The sequence below is a fragment of the Tachyglossus aculeatus genome, chromosome 11 (genome assembly GCF_015852505.1).
Source record: "Tachyglossus aculeatus isolate mTacAcu1 chromosome 11, mTacAcu1.pri, whole genome shotgun sequence".
In the NCBI taxonomy this organism is placed as follows: Eukaryota; Metazoa; Chordata; class Mammalia; order Monotremata; family Tachyglossidae; genus Tachyglossus; species Tachyglossus aculeatus.
In genome coordinates, this window is record NC_052076.1 from 29,928,893 (window position 1) to 29,945,477 (window position 16,585).

At 50.4% G+C, this 16,585-nt stretch overlaps 2 protein-coding genes across 5 annotated transcripts in view; one reads left to right on the forward strand and one right to left on the reverse strand.

Annotated features, from left to right (window-relative positions):
- The window catches only part of DLAT (dihydrolipoamide S-acetyltransferase), an 18,119-nt gene extending 14,539 nt beyond the window's left edge, over positions 1-3,580 (forward strand). Inside the window, exons 12-14 of the mRNA XM_038754289.1 lie at positions 405-567; positions 1,607-1,743; positions 1,892-3,580. Coding sequence (XP_038610217.1) covers positions 405-567; positions 1,607-1,743; positions 1,892-2,021 — 430 coding nt within the window. The 3' untranslated portion in view covers positions 2,022-3,580. The remainder of the gene's footprint in view (positions 1-404; positions 568-1,606; positions 1,744-1,891) is intronic.
- PIH1D2 (PIH1 domain containing 2) overlaps positions 2,932-16,585 on the reverse strand; it is a 16,662-nt gene continuing 3,008 nt past the window's right edge. The window contains exons 2-7 of one of the 4 annotated variants that reach the window (XM_038753733.1): positions 14,194-14,317; positions 9,008-9,244; positions 4,458-4,699; positions 4,241-4,375; positions 3,246-3,298; positions 2,932-3,076 (exon numbers count right to left, since the gene is read on the reverse strand). In XM_038753733.1, the coding sequence (XP_038609661.1) occupies positions 4,241-4,375; positions 4,458-4,699; positions 9,008-9,244; positions 14,194-14,317 (738 nt within the window). In that variant the 3' untranslated portion in view covers positions 2,932-3,076; positions 3,246-3,298. Of the gene's footprint in view, positions 3,077-3,245; positions 3,916-4,240; positions 4,376-4,457; positions 4,700-9,007; positions 9,245-14,193; positions 14,318-16,585 lie in introns of all 4 variants that reach the window. The other 3 variants (XM_038753735.1, XM_038753734.1, XM_038753732.1) reach the window with 3 other exon arrangements.

Below are 16,585 nucleotides of genomic sequence, written 5' to 3' on the forward strand. Positions count from 1 at the left end.
GGTCAATACAAGGTGATCAGGTTGTCTCACGTGGGGGCTCCCAGTCTTAATCCCCATTTTACAGATGAGGTAACCGGCACAGAGAAGTTGTGACTTGCCCAGAGTCACACAGCAGACAGGATTAGAACCCAAGACCTCTGACTCCCAAGCCCGGGCTCTTTCCACTGAGCCACGCTGCTTGGTGGGTGTAGCTGACGCAGAGGGTGTGACTATAATAATGATGGCATTTGTTAAGCACTTACTATGTGCAAAACACCAGTCTAAGTGCTCAATACACTGAGAGGAGGTGTGAGTGTGTGTGAGAGAGGGGGTCGGGAAGAGACTGGCATGGGCCAAGGAGGGGTAAGAACCGTCCTGTGCCCTGTGTGCGTCCCTCAGTCCGCCCTCACCCTCGTGACTTCCAGGAACCACGTGGTCGACGTGAGCGTGGCCGTGAGCACCCCCGCGGGACTCATCACGCCCATAGTGTTCAACGCACACATCAAAGGGTTGGAATCCATCGCCAACGACGTCGTCTCGTTGGCAGCCAAGGCTCGAGAGGGGAAGCTGCAGCCCCATGAGTTCCAGGTACCCCCCACAGCCCCCCGGGGACAGCAAGTTGTGCATGTGGCCCCCGGGCACTGAGGGTTAGGGCTTGGTCAGTGGGGCTGATGGGGCGTGGGCAGCTGGCGGTAATGGGGTAGATGGGCCAGGGGTTAGCGGGGTGGGGTTAGCAACATGGGCTAATGGGGTTGCTGTGGACCCCTTTTAGACTGTGAGCCCACTGTTGGGTAGGGACTGTCTCTATATGTTGCCAATTTGTACTTCCCAAGCGCTTAGTACAGTGCTCTGCACATAGTAAGCGCTCAATAAATACGATCGATGATGATGATGGTGGGGATTTGATGGGGCACGGGGTAGGAATTCAGCAGTAGATGGGCCACAAGGTGGTTGGGATTAGGCAGCCACCCTGCGTTCTCAGGGTCAGCTTGTACGGCTTCACCTGGTAATTTGAGTAGGGGAAGCAGAGAAGCAGCATGGCTCAGTGGAATGAGCACGGGCTTTGTATATATGTATATATATTTGTACATATTTATTCCTCTATTTTACTTGTACATATCTAGTCTATTTTATTTTGTTAGTATGTTTGGCTTTGTTCTCTGTCTCCCCCTTCTAGACTGTGAACCCACTGTTGGGTAGGGACTGTCTCTATATGTTGCCAACTTGTACTTCCCAAGCGCTTAGTACAGTGCTCTGCACACAGTAAGCGCTCAATAAATATGATTGATTGATTGATTTGGAGTCAGAGGACATGGGTTCAAATCCCCACTCCACCAATTGTCAGCTGTGTGACTTTGGGCAAGTCACTTCTCTGGACCTCAGTTACCTCATCTGTAAAATGGGGTTGAAGACTGTGAGCCCCCGTGGGACGACCTGATCACCTTGTAACCTCTCCAGCGCTTAGAACAGTGCTTTGCATATAGTAAGCGCTTAATAAATGCCATCATTATTATTATTATTGTTAGGGGTTGGGAGGCTGGACAGAAGGACCCAGTCTCTGTCCTCATGCCCTACCCCTCCCACTCCCCCCGGGCCTCTCTCTCCTCCCCAACCTCTCCCTGCGCAGGGCGGCACCTTCACCATCTCCAATTTAGGCATGTTCGGGATAAAGAACTTCTCCGCCATCATCAATCCGCCTCAGGCCTGCATCTTGGCGATCGGGGCGTCCGAGGACAGGCTGGTGCCAGCAGAGAACGAGAGGGGGTAAGGAGCCCCCGGGCCCACCCCCGTGTGCCAACCCCAGCCGCCCGGGCTCCTCGGGGACTGGCGGGTGGCAGATCTGCGCTCGAGACGGAGGCACTGGCGATGAGGGGCGGGACCGGACCCCCTAACGGGCTGGGTCCCGTTGCAGGTTCGACGTGGCCAGCATGATGTCCGTCACCCTGAGCTGTGACCATCGGGTGGTGGACGGGGCCGTGGGAGCCCAGTGGCTGGCGGAGTTCCGGAAGTTTCTGGAGAAGCCCATCACCATGCTGCTATGATCCCCCCAGCCGGGGGTCGGGGGGGGGCCGGCGGCTCCTTGGGGCCGCGCCGGGTATTTATTCGTCTCAGTTGTCGGAGGGGGCCCCTTTTTTTATTTTAAAGCTCGCCTGTTATTTTGGCTGTCCAGACCAGTGTTATTTCGGCTGTCCAGACCCGTGGGGGCGGCGGGGGAGCGAGGACGGGTGGGCGCCCGGGAAACCGGGAGGCTGGCCAAGGGAAGGTGGGCAAGGGCAGCGTCTCCATCCCACCCTGGCTTTGGAATTGGGCTCAGCTTAGATCACGGCCACCCCACCGGTTTCAACCGGGTGGGCAAAGTAGCACCCTCCGCCTGCCCCCAACCCGGCCCATCCCCGGTTTGTCCGGGAAACTTGTTCCACAGACAAGCTCTCCCAGCTTCCCGCGAGCACCAAGGCCTCACGGGCTGCGGGAAGACCTAATAATAGTTATAATGATAGTAATTATTATTATTAGGCACCATCCAGAGTCCAGCTGGCCTGAGGTGGGCCGGGCATTTGTTCATATCTGAGTGGTCACCCCCGAGGTGTGGCTTCCATCTCCTGCCTGGGAGTTGTGTATTTTCCCTGTCTCTCTCCCCCGGACTCCCTGAGCCCCCGCCCAGCCCTGCTCCCGAGGCCCCAGACAAGCAGAGAGGCAGACGGGGAAGCTCTCACGATCAAGATTGCCCCTCCAAAAGCACTCCCGGCCCCACTTGGACAATGCACTGACCGCCCCCTGCCCCCCCCCCGGGGCTGAGCAGGTACCTCAGTGACACACTGGTCACTGGGCCGCCCGGCAGCAGGAGGGGATGGTGGAGGGGAGGGGGGCTGTGGAAGCATCTGCCCGGGGCCCCTCCCATCCCCTGCAGGATGGTAGAATGAATTCCCAAGGGTTCTGCCTCAACTCCAGGCCTTCTGTTGAACGGCAGCATTTTAATAAATCTTCGGGATTGTTCACAACTTGAAAATGAACGTGAGCGGTGGGTCCTTTCTCGCGGCCTCCTCTTCCTCCGTGGCCCGGCCCCGCTCGCCCCGGCCTCGGCCTGTTGGGAAACACCCTGCGCAAAGGCAAGTTGGGAGTGAAGGCGATGCCCACTAACAGCTCTGAAACCGGTGCCCCTCCCTCCGCCCTCTTCTAGCCCCCCAAGGCGAGGTTACTGAGTCGGTCTGACCTTGTCAAGGTCAAACAGGTCATCCCCTTCCCTCCTCCCCAAGCCCCCCACATACCCCGGGGGGGTTCCGGCCTGTTACAAGGGACCATCGCAGAGGGGCAGAGGCGGCTGAAAGTTTTGCAGATTTAAGTTGGCTTTTTTGTTTCTGCTGTTGCTACTGCAAGAGACCAGTTCCACCCTGCCCTGCCCCGGCCTTTCACCGGTGTGACTAGAGCAAGCCGCCCACGGGGCCGCTTTCATCTAGTCTGCACCTGGGTGACAGGCCAGGAATACTCCCTTTATGGTTCTCTTCCCCCTCCCACCCCCGGGCTGAAAAAAAAGGAGGTAGGGACACTCCTCTGGATTAGAATCGGCCTGTTAAAGATTAAAGACAGCTGTCCATTTTCAGTGTGTCCGGTTCGGTTTTTGATCTTATGGGTATGTGAGCGTTGGGTGTGTTTGTGGGCGCAGCTGATTAAATGGGGGGGGTGCAAGATGACAAAGGTTAAAGCTCCCCAAGGCTACATTCTGATTTGTTTAGGTCTCCAGACTCGACGTTGGGATAGCTGAGCCAGAGCCGGTATTATCGGCCGTGGAATCTCGGTGGTTCCCGGGCCCGCCGGCTCCACTTTCCGTGCGGCCTGTGGTCTCCGGGGAATGGACCGCCGCTGGCGCGGGTGGCTCAGGATGGTTCTGGGATGTGTCTGGCGCAGTTCCAGGAAAGGTCCTTTCCTCCGCCTCCAGCCCTGCTTTCCCGGGGCAGAGGGTGGCATTCCTACTATCCCACAGAGGCCGAGGTCCCATGGTCTCCAGCTCTGCTGCTGCCACCCGGCAGGACACGAGGACTGACGGTTTCTAACTCGCCCGGGGTGTTCCCAGCGAGATGGGCAACCTCGGAAGGCCCTTCGTTTTCCCCACCGTTCTAAGCCATCGCCCACGGAAGGGGCTTGGCCGACGGAAGAGGAGACGGAGACGGGGCCGGGGGTGGTCATTTCTCCGGCCGTGCTCGGGCTTACGAACCGAACCCCCTCCCGCCCAAGCTGGGCCCCCCTGGCAGCGGGCAGCGCCTACCTAAGCTACGGGCACGGTGACGAGCAAGGTGGCTTTCCCCGGGACGAAGGTGGCCGTGGCGGCGGCGTTGTCCACGGGCTGGGGCAGGTCCAGCTGCAGCCTGTATCTGTCCGGGACCTCGACCACCAGGTCGTCCTGCGGAGAGACGCGCGTCCGAAGAGGGGCTCCCGCCTGGGCCGCGGGATGCGGGTGGCGGGGCCCGGCCGGCCCGACTCACCTCGGACACGCTGAGGTCGCACTCGGACGCCGAGCTGACTTGGGCCAGTTCCACTTTGACGTCGATCCTGAGCGGCCTTCCGTCCTGATCCTTGACGACCGTCAGCTCGTGGGCTGGGATCTGGGGCGCCGTGGGGATCTCCTCGATCAGCCCCCGGCCCTGGGCGGGGGTCGTGCCCTGCGGCAGCAGGAGCTCAGGAAGGGCGCTCACCCCGCCGTTAGGCAGCTGCCAGGGCCCAAGTTCTGGGGGTAAGAAAAGACGCCCTTTGCCACCCTTATCACAACCAACAGGAAAATGGACTCTGTTTCCCTCAATCGACGGTATTTACTGAGCGCTTACTAGCTGCAGAACTCTGTACTAAGAAGCACCAGGGAGAGGACGATACAGCCGAATTAGCAGACCCCTTCCCTACCCAGCGTGGCTCAGTGGAAAGAGCCCGGGCTTTGGAGTCAGAGGTCATGGGTTCAAATCCCGGCTCCGCCAACTGTCAGCCGTGTGACTTTGGGCAAGTCACAACTTCTCTGTGCCTCAGTTACCTCATCTGTAAAATGGGGGTTAAGACTGCGAGCCCCACATGGGACAACCTGATCACCCTGTATCCTCCCCGGTGCTTAGAACAGTGCTTTGCACATAGTAAGCGCTTAACAAATGCCAAAATTATTATTATCCATAACGCACTCACAGTCTAGAGGGGCTGTCTCACTAGTAGGACTTTCTGATGAGAGTCACTCCCTGAGTTCGGTTGGAAAAGAAAATCCTGTCTAATAATAATAACAGTATTTGTTAAGCGCTAAGTGCCAAGCATCATCATCAATCGTATTTATTGAGCGCTTACTGTGTGCAGAGCACTGTACTAAGCGCTTGGGAAGTACAAATTGGCAACATATAGAGACGGTCCCTACCCAACAGTGGGCTCACAGTCTAAAAGCACTGTTCTAAGCGCTGAATCTGATTGTACCGTTACTCCTCCAGTGCTTGGCACAGAGTAAGCACTTAAATACCACTGATCTCCCTGCCTCCTGTCTCTCCTTACTTCACTCGGCTGCCCTGATCATTTTTTTCAGAAAAAAGTATTGGGTCCATGTCTCGCCGCTCCTCAAAAACCTCCTGGTGGTTGCCCATCCACCTCAGCATCAAACAGAAACACCTTGCCGTCGGCTTTAAGCCGCACAATCAGTTCTCCCCTTCCTATCTGACATCGCTGATTTCCTTCCGGGCACTTCAGTCCTCTAACACCGACCTTCTCTCTGTACCTCGATCTCCTCTATCCCACCACCAAACCCAGGCCCACCTCTTCCCTCAGAGCTGGAACTCCCTGCCTCTTCATATGATGATGAGGATGGCATTTATTAAGCGCTTACTACGTGCAAAGCACTGTTCTAAGCGCTGGGGAGAGTACAAGGAGATCAGGCTGTCCCGCGGGCGGCTCACAGTCTTCATCCCCATTTTTACAGATGAGGGAACTGAGGCCCACAGAAGTGACTTGCCCAAAGTCACACAGCTGACAAGTGGCGGAGCCGGGATTTGAACCCACGACCTCTGACTCCAAAGCCCGGGCTCTTTCCACTGCGCCACGCTGCTTCTCTGCTTCCTATCACCCCTAAATGCGCCTTGCAGCCACGAACCTTAAATGCTCCCAGAAGAGACAAATCCTAAAAGTTCCACGAGCCGTGGACTCTAAATGGGTTGGACACAGTCCCTGTCCCGCTTAGGGCTCATAGTCTTCAATCCCATTTTGCAGATGAGGTAACTGAGGCCCGGGGAGGGGAAGTGGTTCGCCCAAGGCTACATAGCAGACAGGTTGCAGAGCCAGGATTATTGGCTTGTGACCAGGTCCAGCTAGCCTACACACGCTGCACAACTCTAAATCCTGCTACCCTGTTACCAAATGAGGACGAGGGAAAGCCCCATGACGGTGAGGCTGATGTTAATCGCGAAGTAAGAACAAGCCCAGATTTACAGCACCAGCCCCTAAGAGAAGCAGCGTGGCTCAATGGAAAGACCCCGGGCTTTGGGGTCAGAGGTCATGGGTTCAAATCTCGCCTCTGCGACTTGCCAGCTGTGTGACTTTGGTCAAGTCACTTCACTTCTCTGGGCTTCATCATCATCATCAATCGTATTTATTGAGCGCTTACTATGTGCAGAGCACTGTACTAAGCGCTTGGGAAGTACAAATTGGCAACATATAGAGACAGTCCCTACCCAACAGTGGGCTCACAGTCTAAAAGGACAGTGTTCTGCACACAGTAAGTGCTCAATAAATATGACTGAATGAATGCATGAATATCCAACAGTCCTCCACTCTTTCCAGCTTCAGTTCCCTCATTTGTAAAATGGGGGTGAAGACTGTGAGCCCCCTGTGGAACAACCTGATCACCTGGTAACCTCCCCAGCGCTTAGAACAGTGCTTTGCACATAGTAAGTGCTTAATAAATGCCATCATTCATTCATTCATATCAAGCGCTTAGCACAGTGTTCTGCACACAGTAAGTGCTCAATAAATACGATTGAATGAATGACTATCCAACAGTCCTCCACTCTTCCCAGCTTTCAAACGCAACAAAATCACATTTCCCAGTGGCCTTCCCTGACTAAACCCTCATTTAATAATAATAATAATAATGATGATAATAATGGTATTTATTAAGCACTTTATATGCCAGGCATACTCTCATTTCATTCAATTGTATTTATTGAGCGCATACTGTGTGCAAAGCACTCTGCATCGACGGTGCCTTGGCTGTGTACCCCTTAAGGACTTTGCACTTCCACCCCAGCCCCAAAGCACTTATGCACACATCCTTATACTCTACTAATAATGATAATGGTATTTGTTAAGCACTTACTATGTGCCAAGCACTGTTCTAAGCACTGGGGGAGATACAAGGTAATCAGCTTGTCCCACGTGGGGCTCACAGTCTTAATCCCCATTTTACAGATGAGGTAACTGAGGCATACAGAAGTTGTGACTTGCCCAAAGTCACCCGGCTGACAAGTGGCAGAAATGGGATTAGAACTCACCACCTTTGACTCCCAAGCCCGTGCTCTTTCCACTAAGCCACGCCGCTTCTACTAGTCCCCTTAGCCATAATCCATTTTCATCTTTCTCCCCCTGTAGCCTGCCAGTTCCCTCTGGGCAGAGATCCCTTTGGGCAAGTCACTTCACTTCTCTGTGCCTCAGTTACCTCATCTGTAAAATGGGGACTGTGAGCCCCAAAGTGGGACAACCTGATAACCTTGCATTTATCCCAGCACTTAGAACAGTGCTTGGCACACAGTAAGCGCTTAATAAATACTATCATTATTATTATTATTCCGCCTACCAACTCTGATATGATTTTCTAAGACTGTGAGCCCGTGTGCTCACAGTGCTTAGAACAGTGCCTTAGTAAGCGCTTAATAAATAAATAAATGAATAAATAAATATTAAATAAATAAGTTTAATAATATTTAATATATGTATATTAAATTTATATTTAATATTAATATAATAAAATTTAATCAATTTAAATTTAATAATAAATAAATTTAAATAATAAATAAATTAATTAATAAATACTGCTCTGAAGAAGCACTTGTTCTAAGCGCTGGGGTAGATACGAGCTAATCAGGTGGGACACAGTCCCTGGCCCATGTTGGGCTCAGTCTTAATTCCCATCTGCACACAGTGAGCGCTTGGTAAATACGATTGAATGAATGAATAAGTTTTACAGATGAGGTGACTGAGGCACAGAGAAGTGAAGTGACTTGCCCAAGGCCACACGGAAAACAAGTGAGAAGCAGCATGGCGCTTAGTACAGTGCTCTGCCCACAGTAAATGCTCAATAAATACGATTGATTGATTGATTGGCTCAGTGGAAAGGCACAGGCTTTGGAGTCAGAGGTCATAGGTTCAAATCCCAGCGCCGCCAATTGTCGGCTGTGTGACTTCGGGCAAGTCACTTCACTTCTCTGGGCCTCAGTTACCTCGTCTGTAAAATGGGGATGAAGACCGTGAGCCCCCCTTGGGACAACCTGATCGCCTTGTAACCTCCCCAGTGCTTAGAACAGTGCTTTGCACATAGTTAGCGCTTAACAAATACCATCATTATTCTTAGTAGGTGGCAGAGCCGGGCTCCCAGGCCCACTATGCCATCCCCCCTTATAGACTGTGAGCCCCCCTTTTAGACTGTGAGCCCACTGTTGGGTAGGGACCGTCTCTCTATGTTGCCAACTTGTACTTCCCAAGCGCTTAGTAGAGTGCTCTGCACACAGTAAGCGCTCAATAAATACGATTGATGATGATGACGATGCTGCTGCTTCCCTTTGGAAGTAAATGCTCAATAAATACGATTGATTGATTAGCTTGCATCAACCCCAGCGGTTGGCATAGGGCCTGGTACGTAGTAAGCACTTAACAAACACCGTTCAAAAAAATAAAAAGGCGGGGGGGAGAAGGGGGAGGCTTGGGTCCGTTCCCAAGCCCCCGGTCTCCCTCCAGACCCTATCGAGATGCTCCCAGAAGTCTGGTCAAGTGGCCATTTCTGTCCGCCCGCCCGCCAACCTCTCACCTCTGTCCTTTGCTTGGGTGACGCCTTCCCGGACGCCCATCAGACTCTCTTCCAGCCTCCGAGGGCTTCCCCACCGTGGAAACGGGGCCCGCGGGTACGAGGGGCCCAGGGTCAGTTGGAACCGCTCCTCCACGTAGCGCATCGCCAGGCGGATCAGCTGGTCAAGCTCGGCCTGGTCCTCAGCCGCGGCCCGCAGCAGGTCCGCGTTGTAGGCCACGACCACCGCCAGGTGCGAACCTGGCCACAGCGGGGCAGGAGGTTAATCAATCAATCAATCAATCAATCAATCGTATTTATTGAGCGCTTACTGTGTGCAGAGCGCTGTACTAAGCGCTTGGGAAGTCCAAGTTGGCAACATAGAGAGACAGTCCCTACCCAACATCATCATCATCAATCGTATTTATTGAGTGATTACTGTGTGCAGAGCACTGTACTAAGCGCTTGGGAAGTCCAAGTTGGCAACATCTAGAGACAGTCCCTACCCAACAGTGGGCTCACAGTCTAAAAGGGGGAGACAGAGAACAAAACCAAACATACTAACAAAATAAAATAAATAGAATAGATAGGTACATTTAAAATAAATAAATCATCATCATCATCATCATCAATCGTATTTACTGAGCGCTTACTGTGTGCAGAGCACTGTACTAAGCGCTTGGGAAGTACAAATTGGCAACATATAGAGACAGTCCCTACCCAACAGTGGGCTCACAGTCTAAAAGGGGGAGACAGAGAACAAAACCAAACATACTAACAGAATAAAATAAACAGAATAGATATGTACAAGTAAAATAAATAAATAGAGTAATAAATATGTACAAACATATATACATATATACAGGTGCTGTGGGGAAGGGAAGGAGGTAAGATGGGGGGATGGAGAGGGGGACGAGGGGGAGAGGAAGGAAGGGGCTCAGTGTGGGAAGGCCTCCTGGAGGAGGTGAGCTCTCAGTAGGGCCTTGAAGGGAGGAAGAGAGTGCTTCCTCCCTTCAGTGAGGGAGGAAGCACTCATATTTAATGAGTGCTCGCCGCGTCTCAGGGTGGGAAATGGGGAAACTGGTCTCCTGGATTGAAGTGTGGCCTAGCGGCGTGGTGTAGTGGAAAGAGCCCGGGCCTGGGAAACAGAAGGTCATGGGTTCTAATCCCAGCTGTGCCACTTGTCTGCTGTGGGACCTTGGGTAAGTCACTTCACTTCTCTATGCCTCAGTTACCTCATCTGGAAAATGGGGATTGAGAGTGTGAGCCCATATGGGACAGGGACTGTCCAACCCGATTTGCTTGTATCCACCCCAGTACTTAGTAATAATAATAATAATGATGGCATTTGTTATGCTCTTACTATGTGCAGAGCACTGTTCTAAGCGCTGGGGGGATATAATGTGATCAGGTTGTCCCATGTGGGGCTCACAGTCAATCCCCATTTTATAGATGAGGTAACTGAGGCTCAGAGAAGTGAAGTGACTTGCCCAAGGTCACACAGCAGACATGTGGTGGAGCCAGGATTCGAACCCATGACCTCTGACTCCAAAGCCCAGGCTCTTTCCACTTAGCCACGCTGATCACAGTGCCTGGCTCATAATAAGTGCTTAATAAGTGCTTAACAGATATCACAATATTATCACAATTATTATTATTAGTGGGTAGGGCCTGGGGCTCAGGAGTCCTGGATTAAGGGGTGGCTCCGCCACTTGCCATCTGTGTTTCCCTGGGCAAGTCACTGAATTTCTCTGGGCCTCAGTTTCCTCATCTTCATTCATTCATTCATTTATATTTACTGAGCACTTACTGTGTGCAGAGCACTGTACTAAGCGCTTGGGAAGTACAAGTTGGCAACATATAGAGACGGTCCCTACCCAACAGCGGGCTCACAGTCTAGAAGGGGGAGACAGAGAACAGAACAAAACATATTAACAAAATAAAACAGAGTAATAAATACATACAAATATATGTACATATATACAGGTGCTGTGGGGAGGGGAAGGAGGTAAGCTGGGGGGAATGGGGAGGGGGAGGAGGGGGCTCAGTCTGGGAAGGCCTCCTGGAGGAAGTGAGCTCTCAGTAGGGCTTTGAAAGGAGGAAGAGAGCTAGCTTGGCGGATGTGCGGAGGGAGGGAATTCCAGGCCAGGGGGAGGACGTGGGCCGGGGGTCGACGGCGGGACGGGCGAGAACAGGACAGACCTCATCCGCAAGCTAAGGATTCTCCTCCTCCTTAGACTGTGAGGCCCATCACTCGTATTTATTGACTGCTTACCGTGTACAGAGCACTGTACTAAATGTTTCGGAAAGTTCAATGTCACAGAGTCGGTAGACACGTTCCCTGACCCCAATGAGCTCGCAGTCTGGAGGGGGAGATGGACATTAAAAATAAATAAATTACGGATATGGACATGTGTTGTGGGGCTGAGGGATGGGTGAATGTAGGGTGAAAAATCCAAGTGCAAGGGTGACACAGAAGGAAATGGGAGAAGAGTCCGTGACGGCCTAGTCAGGGAAGGCCTCTAGGAGGAGGCGTACCTTCAGTAAGGCTTTGAAGGTGGGGAGCATGATTGCAGGAACTGGGTTTGGGCCGATCATCTTGTATCCAACCCCAGCGCCTGGCCCATAGGAAGCACTTAATAAATACAATTATTATTATTATTAAGGTGGAAGGCCCACAGTTTCCCCTTCATTCAATCAACGGTGTTTACTAAGCGCTTACTGTGGGCCGAACACTGAACTAAGCACTTGGAAGAGTACAATGCAAGAGTTGGAGATCGATCAATCAATCAATCGTATTTATTGAGCGCTTACTGTGTGCAGAGCACTGTACTAAGTGCTTGGGAAGTACACGTAGATGCATTCCTTGCCCACCATTCCACATCAACCCCATTAGCCTAGAAGCTCCTTGTGGATTAGGACCGCCTCATTTACTGTCCGTTCTCAAGCTCCTCGAGCGGCCCTCTGTAGTGTGGACAACCACTACAGTCGCTTCTCTAACCGCACTTGTTTCCTGCATGAGTAAACCGAGGCCCAGAGAAGCTAGGACACTTGCTCGGGGCGACACAGCAGGCAAGGGATGGAGCTGGGATTGGAGCACTTTTGTCCGTATCTGTCATTTATTTATTTCTATTAATGCCATCCTCCCCCTCTAAATTGTAATAATAATAATAATGATGACGATGGCATTTATTAAGCGCTTACTATGTGCAAGACACTGTTCTGAACGCTGGGGAGGTTACAAGGTGATCAGGTTGTCCCACGGGGGGCTCACAGTCTTAATCCCCATTGTACAGATGAGGTAACTGAGGCCCAGAGAAGTGAAGTGACTTGCCCAAAGTCACACAGCTGACAATTGGCGGAGCCGGCATTCTAGACTGTGAGCCCACTGTTGGGTAGGGACTGTCTCTATATGTTGCCAACCTGTACTTCCCAAGCGCTTAGTACAGTGCTCTGCACACAGTAAGTGCTCAATTAATACAATTGATTGATTGATTGATTGAACCCCTGACCTCTGACTCCAAAGTCCGTGCTCTTCCCACTGAGCCACGCTGCTTCCCCAGTGTGGTGTGGGCAGAGAATCAATCAATCAATCAATCAATCGATCGCATTTATTGAGCGCTTACTATGTGCAGAGCACTGTACTAAGCGCTTGGGAAGCACAAATTGGCAACATATAGAGACAGTCCCTAACCAACAGTGGGCTCACAGTCTAAAAGGGGGAGACAGAGAACAAAACCAAACATACTAACAAAATAAAATAGAATAGATATGTAGAAATAAATAAATAAATAAATAAAGTAATAAATCTGTACAAACATATATACATATATACAGGTGCTGTGGGGAAGGGAAGGGGGGAAGAAGGGGGGATGGAGAGGGGGACGAGGGGGAGAGGAAGGAAGGGGCTCAGTCTGGGAAGGCCTCTTGGAGGAGGTGAGCTCTCAGCAGGGCCTTGAATGTGTGTGTTGTTATAGTGTAGTCTCCCAAGTGCTTAGTACAGTGCTCTGCACATCGTAAGCGCTTAATAAATGCCATCATTATTATTACAGTGCTCTGCATGCAATAAGCACTTGATAAATATGTTGGAATGAATGAACCCGGGTCCCCTGAATCCCAGACCCGTGCTCTGTCTACTAGGCCCTGCTGCTTCACCTTGTAACCTCCCTAGCGCTTGGGACAGTGCTTTGCACATAGTAAGCGCTTAATAAATGCCATCATTATTATTATTATTATTACTGTGGCTAGTGGGTCACAGAAGCAGTGTGGCCTTACAGCCCAGGCCTGAGAGTCAGAAGGCCATCATCATCATCAATCGTATTTATTGAGCGCTTACTGTGTGCAGAGCACTGTACTAAGCACTTGGGAAGTACAAGTTGGTAATCTGTCTACTTGTTTTGTTGTCTGTCTCCCCTGCCTTCTAAACTGTGAGCCCGTTCTGGGCAGGGATTGTCTGTCTGTTGCCAAACTGTACTTTCCACATGCTTAGTCCAGTGCTCCGCACACAGTAGGCGCTCAATAAATACGATTGAATGAATGAATGAATCCCCCCGCCTTACCTCCTTCTCCTCCCCACAGCACCTGTATATATGTATATATAGGAGGCCTTCCCAGACTGAGCCCCCTCCTTCCTCTCCCCCTCCTCCCCCTCTTCATCCCCCCCGCCATACCTCCTTCCCTTCCCCACAGCACCTGTATAGATGCTGTGTACATGTTTGTCACATCCGTATATGTTTGTACGGATTTATTACTCTATTTATTTATTTTACTTGTACATATCTATTCTATTTATTTCATTCTGTTAATATGTTTTGTTTTGTTCTCTGTCTCTGTTTTTTTTGTTTTTTTTTTTACTCTATTTATTTATTTATTTTATTTGTACATATCTATTCTATTTATTTTATTTTGTTAGTATGTTTGGTTTTGTTCTGTCTCCCCCTTTTAGACTGTGAGCCCACTGTTGGGTAGGGACTGTCTCTATATGTTGCCAATTTGTACTTCCCAAGTGCTTAGTACAGTGCTCTGCACATAGTAAGCGCTCAATAAATACGATTGATGATGCTGATGATGATGAATAAATACGATTGATTGATTGATTGATTGATTCTCTTCTCTCTTCCAGTTGCCTCTGGTTCCTCAAATGCCCCAAACCAAGGCCGGGTTCCTGGCCCTAGTAAATCCTGATGGTCCCCCAGGACCCTCCCCATTACCTGCCGGGTCAGAGATTTCCTCCAGCTGCCCGGCCCTCAGAGGCACCGGATCCGTGGCCGACTTGGGAGCGGGGACTCGGTGCCATCCACACAGGGCGATGAATAACGTTTCTTCTCGTGGTTTCTGTGGGGAGGAAATTCCTTGCTTTGAGGGAGAGCTTGGGCCTGGGTGCCCAGGGTTCTGGGAGAAGGGACCTCATTCAATTGAGCGCTTCCTGGGTGCAAAAGCACTGTACTAAGCGTTTGGGAGAGGACAATATACTAATAAACACAGTCCCCACCCACAATGAACTTACAGGCTACAGAGGGGGACAGGCATTAGCATCAATAAATCACCGATATGGACATAAGTGCTGTGAGAGGATAATATACTAATAAACACAGTCCCCACCCACAACGAACTTACAGGCTACAGAGGGAGACAGACATTAGCATCAATAAATTACCGATATCATCATCATCATCAATCGTATTTATTGAGCGCTTACTATGTGCAGAGCACTGTACTAAGCGCTTGGGACGTACCAATTGGCAACATATAGAGACAGTCCCTACCCAACAGTGGGCTCACAGTCTAGAAGGGGGAGACAGAGAACAAAACCAAACATACTAACAAAATAAAATAAATAGAATAGATATGTACAAATAAATTAGATAAATAAATAAATAGAGTAAAAAAATATGTACAAACATATATACATATATACAGGTGCTGTGGGGAAGGGAGGGAGGTAAGATGGGGGGATGGAGAGGGAGAGAGGAAGGAAGGGGCTCCGTCTGGGAACCCACAACGAACTTACAGGCTACAGAGGGAGACAGACATTAGCATCAATAAATTACCGATATCATCATCATCATCAATCGTATTTATTGAGCGCTTACTATGTGCAGAGCACTGTACTAAGCGCTTGGGAAGTACAAATTGGCAACATATAGAGACAGTCCCTACCCAACAGTGGGCTCACAGTCTAAAAGGGGGAGAGAGAGAACAAAACCATACTAACAAAATAAAATAAATAGAATAGATATGTACAAATAAATAAATAAATAGAGTGATAAATATGTACAAACATATATACATATATACAGGTGCTGTGGGGAAGGGAAGGAGGTAAGACGGGGGGGGGATGGAGGGGGGGACCAGGGGAAGAGGAGGGAAGGGACTCAGTCTGGGAAGGCCTCCTGGAGGAGGTGAGCTCTCAGCAGGGCCTTGAAGGGAGGAAGAGAGCTAGCTTGGCGGATGGGCCGAGGGAGGGCTAAGTGCTGTGAACCTCCTTTATCACCAGGTCCTGCACTCTGCCCTACCCCCTTCCCCGCCCCACAGCACTGGTATATATTTATGCATATTCATTATTCTATTTATTTCATTAATGATGTACATATATTTATAATTCTATTTATTCTGATGGTATTAATTAATTAATGTTGGTATTTGTTAAGCGCTTACTATGTGCCAAGCACTGTTCTAAGTGCTGGGGTAGACACAAGGTTATCAGGTTACCCCATGTGAGGCTCACAGTCTTCTTCCCCATTATACAGATGAGGGAACTAAGGCACAGAGAAGTTAAGTTACTTGTCCAAAGTCACACGGCTGATAAGTGGCAGGGTCAGAATTAGAACTCACGACCTCTGACTCCCAAACCCACGCTCTCTCCACTAAGCCACACTGTATTAACACCTATCTACTTGTTTTGTTGTCTGTCTCCCCCTTCTAGACTGTGAGTCCGTTGTTGGGTAGGGACCGTCTCTGTTGCCGATTTGGACTTTCCAAGCACCTAGTCCAGTGCTCTGCATACAGTAAGCGCTCAATAAATACGATTGAATGAATCTTCTAGACTGTTGAGCCCGTTGTTGGGTAGGTATTATCTCTATCTGTTGCCCATTTGTACTTCCCAAGCGCTTAGTCCAGTGCTCTATATGTTGCCAACTTGTACTTCCCAAGCGCTCAGTACAGTGCTCTGCACACAGTAAGCGCTCAATAAATACGACTGAATGAGTGAATGAATGCTCTGCACACAGTAAGGGTTCAATAAATAGGACTGAATGAATCTTCTAGACTGTGAGCCCGTTGTTGGGTAGGGACCGTCTCTATCTGTTGCCCATATGTACTTCCCAAGCGCTTAGTCCAATTCATTCATTCAGTCGTATTTATTGAGCGTTTACGGTGTGCAGAGCACTGGACTAAGAGCTTGGCACTGGACTAAGCGTCCAGTGCTCTGCACAGAGTAGGCGTTCAATAAAAACGATTGAACGACTGAAACAAACAGACATACACACACACACACTCTCTCTCTCACATTCTCTCTCTCTGTCGGTTTCCCCCACCAGCCCCAGGCCGGAAAGGGGGGGAGAGAGAGAGAAAGAGACTGTACTAAGCGTCCAGTGCTCTGCA